The sequence below is a fragment of the Leguminivora glycinivorella genome, chromosome 1 (genome assembly GCF_023078275.1).
Source record: "Leguminivora glycinivorella isolate SPB_JAAS2020 chromosome 1, LegGlyc_1.1, whole genome shotgun sequence".
NCBI classification, from domain to species: domain Eukaryota; kingdom Metazoa; phylum Arthropoda; class Insecta; order Lepidoptera; family Tortricidae; genus Leguminivora; species Leguminivora glycinivorella.
Genome location: NC_062971.1, coordinates 8,200,159 through 8,211,929, shown reverse-complemented (window position 1 = coordinate 8,211,929; position 11,771 = coordinate 8,200,159). Strand labels below are relative to the sequence as shown.

The 11,771-nt window shown below is 34.1% G+C and overlaps 1 protein-coding gene across 3 annotated transcripts; it reads left to right on the top strand.

Annotated features, from left to right (window-relative positions):
• Positions 1 to 358: 358 nt before the first annotated feature.
• LOC125231889 (PF03932 family protein CutC) lies at positions 359 to 2,977 on the top strand. Of its 3 annotated transcripts, none has more exons than XM_048137491.1 (4): positions 359 to 492; positions 638 to 781; positions 1,144 to 1,215; positions 1,322 to 2,977. In XM_048137491.1, the coding sequence occupies exons 1-4, from the start codon at positions 490 to 492 to the stop codon at positions 1,955 to 1,957; spliced, it is 855 nt and encodes a 284-aa protein (XP_047993448.1). In that variant the 5' UTR covers positions 359 to 489; the 3' UTR covers positions 1,958 to 2,977. The 3 variants fall into 3 exon arrangements, with proteins under 3 accessions (XP_047993448.1, XP_047993457.1, XP_047993441.1); XM_048137500.1 differs by having other exon boundaries at positions 385 to 492; positions 664 to 781; XM_048137484.1 differs by having other exon boundaries at positions 385 to 540.
• Positions 2,978 to 11,771: the final 8,794 nt, after the last annotated feature.

The window sequence follows — 11,771 nt, the reverse complement described above, 5'->3', positions numbered from 1 at the left end:
CTGCGATTGCAGCGCCACCTATCTTTTCTTTAATATGTGCACTTCTGATACATAAAGAGGTTGCTCCTTTATCTCTATTCTTCATGCTCTGTCTATCTTGTATACTTGACAGTTTGATCAAGTTGTTATTAAAAACGTTCGTTTTAATTTATTTTGTGCATGAGAAAATACCTAACTAGGAATTCTATGTATGTAATTTCGAATGGAAGAAGTTACTAAAATCAAATAGTATTTGCTAAAATTACTTTCGTAACGTAGGTCGTGTTGAGGATTCTTTTTCTAAACTGGCAAGAATATTTTGTCAATTTTGACGTGATTTTGACATTCGACCAAGTTGCTGTCATCGTTGCGTTGTCATTGTCACTTCATTTTCAAAACAAAAACTTTAAGAATGTAATTTTTTTATAAATTTATTAGTCCTAAATTTTAAATACAAAAATTCTAGTACACATTCAACGACTGCTGCACATTACTTTTGCTGTTTCGAAAATGGTATCTTAGTAGACTGTACCACAATGATTACTTAGTATGCTTAGTAAGGTTGCTTATTTATGTTACTTCCTTAACTTAACCTCTTGCTTATTTAATAGGTGTGATAGGACCTGCACCTAAATTATTTTGCTAATATTATTATCAGGTGAAACTGGAAGTGTGTGTCGACAGCTTGGAGTCCGCAATCAATGCCATCCATGGAGGTGCAGAAGAGCTTGAAGTATGCAGCTCCCTCACTGAAGGTGGACTTACACCTACAGTCGGACTAGTGAAACAAATATTACACATGGTGTGTATCTCAAAAGTATACAACATTTAGTATAAGTTTCAACAGCATCAAAACTTTAAAAAGGGCCAATTTTTAGTACTGTCAAACATGGCTTCTGTTATCTCTTCTGGTAAAATTTATCATATGCTCATATAACCCGGCAACCTTCAAATCTAGTGTGAACAGGCCAGGCATCTTCTGGGCGAGCTCACTCCATTGTAGGCCACGTCTTTGCCTTCGGCTAGTCTGTGGCCAAGAGTAAGCCCATTTATAGTAATAATAATAAAAAAATTGCTTTTACTTAATGGAAATATATTACAACATTAATATGTAATTTAAAACTGGTGATTAAGAGTCTTAAAATAAAATGATTATCTTTTCAGGTACAGAATATAGGTGAAAAAACACCTATTCATCACACTTGCTCAAACTGTAAATGTGCCGAGCTAACTGAGGTAAAAAGATCTTTCATTCCTTGTGTGGTTTTGTCTGGTTTGTTATTGTATGGTTTGTAATATAACATGAATTTCAAAGCATAATGTAACATTGGATCTATTTCAGAAACCCAGTGTGAACATAATGATAAGGTGTAGAGCAGGCTCAGATTTTTGTTACACTCCTCTGGAAGTCGAAACAATGCTGCTTGACTTGGTTATAATGAAGAACATGGGTGTAAACAGGTTTGTCTTTGGTGCACTCACTAGTGTACAAGAAGTTGACGTTGATACATGTGCCAAAATTATTGCCAAGGCAAGTCCTTTGCCAGTGACTTTTCATAGAGCCTTTGACATTTGCAAGAATACTTTAATGTCTATCGAAAAGATTGTCAAACTTGGCTTTGACAGAGTTCTTACCAGTGGCCAGAGAGCATCTGTGGATGATCCTGAAGCATTCCAAATAATCACCGATTTGATGGGCTTTTACCAAGACAAAATCCATATCATGCCTGGTGCTGGTATCAGTATAGAAAATGTGAAAAAATATGTAAAACTTGGATGCCCATTTATTCACAGCTCTTGTAAAACCGCCAGAGAGGCTAAGATTGGCAAAACTCTGAACATGGGCATCGAAACTGCAGGGCCTGAGAAAGTTTATTACACAGATAAAAATAATGTTATTAGACTAAGATATGCAATAAAAACTGAGCTTTTACGAATGCAGCAGCTAGGGAATGCAATAACCGACCAAATTTCATAACCGGTTATGGTTTTGGTTGTGCCTGAAAAATAACCGATAACCGGTTATAATCGGTTACGGTTATTTTCAACAAAAAGTGGTAAATTTTTAATCAAATAATCGAAAAAATACAATTATAAAGGGAAAGTATTAGAGAATGTAAGTATAAGTCTGTGTTTTTTTTAATAAAACCCGCAAACTAGTAAAAGTGAAAATAGTGGCCTTTGACGTGATATAATATTCAATCAAAATCGTTCACAAGTAAGAGAAGAAATTTGTTATATTTTCGTTAGTAAAGCACAAGTGACAAACACGATAGTCACAGTCAAAAATACAGTATTTTCTAGTCCCTAAAAGGTCAAATTCATTGAAATTCAGGCATAAAATAATAACCGATGATAACCGTGACCGGTTATTTGAGTTTCCTAATAATCGGTTATGAAAATTTGTCAAATAACCGGTTATAACCGATTATTTCGGTTACGGTTATAACCGGTTTGCATTCCCTAGCAGCAGCCTTAAAAATATTCATATTTAAGTAGGTATCGCCATTTATTAAACCTATATGAAAAATACTTAGATACCTACGTACAATGTGGTCCGATAGTCGCTAATATTTTTCTTGTTTGTACTTACGCAAAATAATACCTATAAGGTACGTTAAACAACGCATTTATTTTTGATCGTGAATCGTCTCGCTGTAAAAATAATTGGTAGGTACCTAATTTACTCGGAAGTTATGAATTTCATGTATATCTATTACCTACTTGTTTGCTGTTTGTCCCAAAATCTAATACAGATACTGAAAATTACCGTATTCATCGAAAACTTCCCTACGAACAGCAACAGTACGTTCGCGGACACTAAGTACACGTCTTTATATTGTATCTCACGTTCACGTAGCGTTCAAATCCGAATCGCCAAGCGTAAGTTAGTAAGGCTTAACACCACGGCGATCCGTTATAGGAAGGTAGGTACTATCAGAAGCAAAAGTGCATGGAGAAATTATGAATGAAATCATTGATAAATTCGCCTTTCACTTTTACAACAACTGTATTGTTACGTTTACTATATTTTTAATTCAATAGAACTAAGCAAACATTAATATGCACTAAACAGTTCTGTTTGAACTACATATACGAGAACTCTAGTTTTATTTACAACTAATAGAATAAAGGTTACGATAATTCTATTAACAAGAAGCTTCTTGTAATGCCAAAAAAATAAAAATTATCTTTACAATCTTAATCTTAGCGGTTACTATCACAGTATACTTCCTGTAACTTTTTTATACGTTGCCATTACTTTGTAGTTCTCGTAAAGAAATAAAAAGAATATTCTTGTAATGTAAACTCAACGAAGAGTTATATTTAAAAATATTAAGTTTGTATAAATATGTACGCATCGCTGTCAACTCTATTATTTGTATCGTAGCGAATGCCATCGCAGTATAGTTGATATGACTGTTTTATAAGTTGGTATTACTTTGCAGCTCTTGTAAATAATGACAATAATATTCTCGTAATGTATACTGGTGAACAAATAGTTCTGTTGAAAAAGTATTTAGTTAGTATAAATATGTGTTTCGTTTTTGTAACGAAACGCCATGTTTAAGTACCATTGTATATCTTAGTGAATGCTATAGCAGTATAGTTGATTTTACTTTGCGCCTCTTGTAAAAAATAACAATGATATTCTCGTAATATACACCGAAAAATAATTGTTATAACAAAAATATTGTCCGCATAAATAAATGTTTTGCTTGTGTAACGAAACGCAATGTTTTGCGGCGTGGTCGGCGGCCATTTACGTGTCATAAGAGATCACGCGTGGACGCGGATCGCAATAGGTTTTATTATTTATCGTTAAACGTACTCACTACGTATTATCCATTCGTTTGGTAGTTTCCATTTTAGGAAAAGGATGAAGAGGTGCAAAAACTCTTGCAAGGATGGGAGATGGCAGAGTTGGCAAAAGCAGGTGAGTCACATACCGTACATCATGTAGAACTTAGTAGATAATTAGAATGGTGAGTAAAAAGGCATTTAATGTTGTATTCATTTTACATTGCATACAAATTCATACGACATTACGTGGGCAAAATCTAAATACTGAACTAATAAGGACTGTCCACGATAAAAAGTGGTCATACATAACATGATAAATCTTTCTTCCTGAATGCACATTTTGAAGCAATATTATATTTTGATAAATCTGTATACATAAAACTATATAATAATTAAAGCTATTCCTTATAATGCTTTAGTGTGTCTGAGGTTTCGCCGAATGTATACCATCAAGCATTTCATTTCTTGTACAGTTTTTTAACAAACTTCACACGCTTCCTGGCACAATTTTATAAATACTTATATTTTTATAAGCTGTTTTACACACATTAGAATGACATCTTAGCAGACAAAAAAATACTTTTTGAAACTCATTTCGACTTTTGGTAGTCAGGAAGACTTTCTACTCCAAGCACTGACAGTTGTTTTTGTATGGAGAGCCAAAAAGTGTCAAAAATTCGAATTCAGCAAAGTTAGAAAATCTCAGTACTTTCTTAATCTGATTACAATCAGAAAAATTTTTACTATCGTAAAATCAGTATGTAATAGGGTATATTTTGGCTATTATAATTAAACATTAAAAAAATATTTTTGTCATTAAAACTGTTGTACTTAAAGACTGCAAGAAGACATTGTACAAAAAAATATTGTTATCATGAGATACATACTGCTAAAATTCATAGGCCACCTAAAGTTTATAATTTGTTTGTATTTTTATAATGTAGTTTAATATCTACAAATTATTTGACAAACATGCTGCTTATAAATTCTCATTATTCTCAAGATTTACCATGTTATATATGACCACTTTTTATCGTGGACAGTCTTTATATATATCTGAAGTGGACGTAGAATATTACTTAATGTAAAATTTATTCATAGAAATTTTAATGTCTTTTTCAGATGATTTACAATGGTTGCAAGTTTCCTGTGACCCATGCCATACTGTGGAACAAAAGTGGAAAAATTCTGCAAAATATAAATTTTGGACGAAATGAAGGACGGTTCTATTAACACTGACGAATATATGAACAAAGTCTTGCACTAAGGATCGTTGAAATATATTTTTTAACAAATTATATAATTATTTTATTTACTTTCAGATTCACCAATTTTCACCGCTCATAGCATCCATTCCATATGCTGGGTGACCCAGGTTTCCGGATCCCAGTTTCAACTCTAGGCTTCTGTCTCTTGGAACTGGTCCTAGCAACCTGCATTTTTATCGGTAGGTACCTATGAATTTGTCTGTGCACTGTATAGACAACTAACATTTCTTGTAAATGTAAGAAAAGGTTTGTTGTCTATACAAGGTGGTACAGTAGGATTAAAGGCTGAGCCACGCCAGATACGTGTACGTAGACGTGCGCGTGGCGTACGCGGTGTAAATGACGAATCCTCATTAGAGATTACACCGCTTGTGTGACGTGTTTCCCGTGTGTGTCTAGCGGTGTATCATCTCTTTTGAAGATTCGTACTTTACAGCGCGCACGCCACGCACACATCTACGTACACGTATCTGGCGTGGCTCGGCCTTTAATCCTACTGAACCACCTTGTATAGACAACAAACCTTTTTTTACATTTACAAGAAATGATAGTTGTCTATACAGTGCACAGACAAATTCATAGGTACCGATAAAAATATAACACGTTAACGCAATTGTATATTTATTAGAGAGTACCATAAATGCAGTTGCTGTAACTAACTTTCTTGTTCTATCAACCATTTAATGAAGTTTACATAAATGAAGAGAATGTAATATATATCAGATGACTTGTATTCTTAACGATACCTATTATTGGCCTAACTAAAGTTTTATAACCTTTACAAGAATTTCTTGTGGAGTTTACATTATTTTGTTTATTTAGACACTCCATTTGTTATAAATACTGAATAATCTAGTAATACACACAATTTGACTGTGTGACCCTTACAATATTTTTATTTTATGATACGTAATGTATATATTACCTTTACATACAGTTCATACATAGTACCTACATTACACGGTTTGAGTTTGTGTAGTACGCAAATGCCGATGTTCCCTCTATGACTCCTTAATTTTTTTGAATAAATTGGAGTTGGTATCCATTTCAATTGGTGCGTTCTGGGTTTTCAAATAATGGCTTGATCCCATTTGATACTTCATATTATGTGAGCTGACATTTTCAACAAACAAAAAAAGGAATAAGAATTTGACTTTATTAAGTTAGAAAAAATCAAATCAGCCAGTCATAAGTACCTATCTCTTAAACCTAAACTTCGTGGCCCCCCAGGATAAGTGCCGCGACCCCCCTGGGGGTCGCGCCCCACACTTTGAAAAACACTGCTCTAGTGGGATAGTATTCTGATCTGTGATTGCAACAAAAATTTTCTGTCGCCCTATAGATATGAATATAACATATCTCAACCGTAATGGAGAAAAAGGTTACATCGAACGGCAGTGCTTCCTGGAAACATCGGTAGATATTGTGGCCCATTTATCATGGCGCCATATTCCCGGCAAAAATGTCCGCCCGCTCTCGTTTAATGATCCTATTACTGCGGGCACAGGAAACAATATCAGGACACCAGCGGAACAATTGAATGCGGCCTGAGCTTGATATTTCTATCGGTTACCTACTTGTAGACTCGAGAAGTACCTACCTAAACATTTATTTTCATTGTGCATACTATGATTTTATAATTGGTTTGTGGAAGTCTAAAGGTTCATATTTTAGCTACTACGAAGCATGATAAATTGTAGGAACTAATCGTATGAGGTTGTATAATTAATTATCTACATATGCACAGTCGATTTTAGTTTATCATAAAAAGTAAATCGAAATATTGGACTTCAACTAAACAACCTGTTATTAATATTATGTAGGTAGACATACCTAGGTACTTACTTACCTTACTCCGGTATGTAGATAGGCGTACTCACCGTATCCCATACCTATTGATATTGACCTTATCACTAAAGAATTTATACGTCAGTAAAGAGTTTCATCTATTTTGGTTTACCTGAAACTATGTGCCAGTAAGCGACGAGAATAATAGCGGTGTAATAAGGCAGATTACTGCGAATATTTGTAATCAGTGTTCATCATTTGGGCATTTTGTATTTACTTCTTTGTGTAAAAATAAACCGTGTTCTTTGTTACATGTTATAAAGTACGGGTTGGCTAAGTAACAACTCAGTTGTATGCTTGTTTTATGCTGGGAAATGTACAACATTATTTTTTGTAATAAAAATGTTTATAAAATGAATTCTACCTATTTATGTCTTTATAACCAACCCCGAACGATTTTTTTTATAATAGGGCCCTTTCTACTCACGTACCTACTTAAGATCGATTTTTGACAAGTTTTGAGTTGAAACTCTTAAATTGTCACTACAGATAAAATTATAAGACTACTAGCTATCGGTTCTTCAATCTTTTATCTCTATTCATAAGAGCCAAAAAAAAAAAAAATATTTTAATCATGGTCTAAAAAAACACTTTTGTCGAAATTTGATTTTAGTGAGGGCGTTACGTATATGAAATAGACATGTTCGGATTTACCTTTAGCTTTTCTGAAAATTGAAGTGAGATTTTAATTTTAAACTAATTAAAACAAAAGTTATGAACAAAAAACCAGTTTTAGACCCTAAAATTGTTCAACTTTGATGCCAAATATCACAGAAACAATGAGATATAAAGTAATTATGAGATAAGGTGTATTAGGGTAATTCCGAAAGTCTCGTAAAAATCACCATTATTTCCATCATATCAAGATTCCCCTTTCGGAATTACCAGAGCATTTCTGTCATTTGGAATTACCCTAATGCACCTTAAAATTTTGTTTAAAGACGATGTTGTTAGTATGATAAGCTTTAGAAACTATCATAATATCAGTGGATTCAAATCCAAGGTCATCTTGATACCACTAGGTAGGTACATACAAGGGGCTTAATTGATTAAGAAAGTTCTTTGAACACACATCACAGAAATATTGATTAAAATCAATACGTATGTCAGATAAATATTAAAACTATTTAAAACAGTGTTTAGGCTATTTGTATTCAAAATGGATACAAAGAGGGATCTTACAGTCCCGAGCTTTAAAATTTTTCTTTTATCATTTTTGTACAAGGCTGTAAGAATGAATATAAAAACATCGTTCAAAAATACGCACAATTTGTCACGGGGGCGTTGGATGATTGATGATTCGGGTGGCATCCGCAACTGCCTGGCAAGAAGCACTGCGGCACAGTATAAAGCAGTAATAACTCTTCTAACAAACTTCACTCCGCGCGGTGTGTCGAAAACTACTCTCCATATGCACCGAATACATGCGAAACTGGTAAGTATTGGGCTGGACAGTCGGGGCCGCGTTTGCGCGCTGTGTTGACGTGTTGAGTTCGGGAGAAGATGACGTCAGCACCGAAGACATATTTTCGTTACTGTAGTGTTTATGGGTGTATGGAGAACAGTTCTCAAAATTCGGAAATGTCAGAATGTTCTTTAGAATTCTTAGACACACAGAAAAGTAAGTGGTTGTTATATTTTTGCAGTGTTAGGTACATCATTGCTTACGTTAATGGCGTAAAAGTGAGATTTAAAGCTAGAATGACACATTAAAAATTTAAAATCAATAAGGATTTATCTGTAACGACATTTAGGTAGATGCTGCGATCTATCTAGCTCGAAAGTTTGGTACCTACTTAAATATTGTGCAAACATCTATTCAAACATTTTATGTAAATACGATTTCGTCAGTATTTAAGAAACAAACACGTACTTGAATCTTTATTAGATAAAAAGGTAGAAAGAGCGTTGGTACTAGCATAGCGCCATACACAGTTACTACGAGTAGGACAGTAGCACAGGTACAACCCTGCGTGACCTTGCGCAGTAGTAACGACCGCGTCGCCGCTGCCGGAGATTAACTACTGATTTATCCTTATACTGTGACTGCGGCCATGTTTCGTCTACCATCTTTGTGGCCCGCCATCAATCATGGAGCTTTTTAAATATGGTGAAATGCGAATCAACTTAGTTGAGATCTTGAGATGCAGCGAGGCTGGCGGAATGTCATTGGGTACTTAGTTACTTAATGTCGTCATACAATTTAGGAAAACGTCTGTTAGTCATTAATTGTTGTTCATACTCATTATTGTAAACAGTAGCAGATAGTAAACTTACAGCTATGGGTTTAGTACTTGTGTGTGTTTGTTTTTCTTTTGTTTTTAACAAAGGAATTACGTACGAAAAATGTTACAACCAACCAACACAACGCTGTCACAAAATATATATGTATGTGTGAACAGACGTCCCTATTTAACATTAATAACTAGGTACCTAATTAATTCAGGAGCTATTTACGGAGAAGGGATGGGTTAAATAATATCCAAGTAATTCGGTTCAAATTGACATTTTATTCTAACAAGTATATTATTTAGTCTCCATTAAATACTAAGGTACAAAATAAGGCTATATCGTGAGATGTGAATACGCTTATTTAAGGCAGTTTTTGCTTTTCGTGTTGTGCAATTATTTCTACTATTTACATCGACTTATTACATATTTTCTAATATATTATAGAGATAATAGACTTGGTCGAGTTGCACCCATATACAATTTATATAAAGCGTTTGCAAATAGAAGCGAAAACACCTTGTGCCGTAGCCAAACGGCATTTCTGCGACGCGAAACGAAAACGAAACGCTGCGAAAGGTAGTCTGGCTCTGTCACGCCAATACGCAAGAGCGATAGAGATAGATATTTACGAGCGTTTCGTTTCGTGAGCGTTTGTGTCATTCGGCTACGTACCCTGAGTTTGGGGGATAAGCTAAAGGCCCACGGGCGGTATCTACCTATGTGTATTAGGTACCTTTTCAAATCGGTGGAGCGACTAGATTTCTGCTGTTAATGCAGTTACCTACTTTATTATGTTAATGCATTAGATAGATAATTGGTAGGTACATACCTATGGCAGTGTGGGCAAAATGGATTATATTTACTACTTATGATTCGGTCAAGTTGTGTTCGAATGTGTGGGAAAAAAAAAATCCAGCTAAACTTTAATGTAGTATGGTACGTTAGTGTATGGTGCTTTGCGCACACTAGCGCCCCCTACCGTCCCCCTGCCGCAACACCTCCTTTTAGCACGAAATAGGTCCCGGTTTACGGTTTTTCTTCATTTTTGAAAAAATTATTAGAGTTAGGAAAAAAGTGTCTATAAAATAATTTATTCTTATTAAATTTTGAACAAGCTAGTGTGCGCAAAGCACCTTACCCTAAGGTATCAAACCGCATTTATTTTTATTTGGATTTTTTTTTTTTTCAAAAAAGACTTAGGAGGACATTAGGAGGATTTTAACACAATTTCCAACCAATTCTAGTCTATGACTAGATAGTTTTGTTATATCTAATACCAACAACTTTATTGCTACGTACGTACTCGATTTTCTGTTATTATAGGACTAGAATAATTGCTTATTTATTAAGTTCGCAATTTAGATTTGTAAGTTACAGCGGCATTGATGGAAACTTTACTATTTTGCGTAGATAGTCACAGCTGATAGCTACGCCACATGTACATTTATTTGTGTGCGTGTGGATTGAGTGAGCACCTTCCGAAAATAAAAATAAATATGCTGATCATTTAGTAAAAGTTCTAAAACAATTGTAAAACGAATCTCTGAATTTGTAAAAAGATAAATCAAAAGATACACTTATTAACATGTGCTCACTCAGTTCTCACAAACTACCGACGAAAACAGTGAATGTATTCATTTAACATATAATATTTATATACATACTAACATTTAGTAAAAAATATGCCAACTTATCTCTATAAATTTTAGATCACCTAGTGACGTATTTAATTTTTTACAAATAGTTTCTTATGCTCACTCAATCCTCACACTTTTGAAAACCCGAATTTTGATGAAAAACATAAGATTTAGACCGCTAGTATATGTGTATAGTTTAGTAAAAGTAATATGGGAATTTGTAAAATACAAAACGAACCACTAACGTGTCAGGTTTTTTTATAATAAATTTTTGTAAGTGCTCACTCAGTCCACACGTTTTGAGAAAGTTAAAAATGTAAATATCTTAAAATTTGTAGCACCACATAAACAGTACTAGGTGATCTAAAATTTATAGAGATAAGTTGGCATATTTTTTACTAAATGTTGTATATAAATATTATATATTAAATGAATACATTCACTGTTTTCGTCGGTAGTTTGTGAGAACTGAGTGAGTACATGTTAATAAGTGTATCTTTTGATTTATCTTTTTACAAATTCAGAGATTCGTTTTACAATTGTTTTAGAACTTTTACTAAATGATCAGCATATTTTTTTAAATTTTCTGAAGGTGCTCACTCAATCCACATGCACACACATTTATTTACATTTACTTAGGTCAAACCTAAAGTTCACTAGGATGTCAAGATTCCAATACTTAGTACAGATACTTTCGCACTGTTGGGTAAATAATAGTTAATTACATTTTGCAATAAAGGTGATATGGCTAAATCTGTTAACTATGTATAGTCAAACTGAACACCCCTCGTCACAGCATTGACTTATAAAGGCCAATTAGAACTAACAATTATGTACATATTTTTAAATTAAAGGAAAAATGGAAAAGTTCACACCTCCGGCAGAACCTGCGACCTCTGGCCTTGCCGGGGCCATCCCACCTGCCGGAGGTGTGAACTTTTCCATTTTTACTTTAATTTAAAAATATGTAATATCGCTCGCAGACGTTTCTGCATGATAAAAA

Excerpts from the sequence above, each read along its gene's own strand:
- LOC125231889 (XM_048137484.1), top strand. Across the intron at positions 782-1,143 it reads TGAAACAAATATTACACATG|GTACAGAATATAGGTGAAAA; the intron begins GTGTGTATCTCA and ends TTATCTTTTCAG. Across the intron at positions 1,216-1,321 it reads AATGTGCCGAGCTAACTGAG|AAACCCAGTGTGAACATAAT; the intron begins GTAAAAAGATCT and ends GATCTATTTCAG.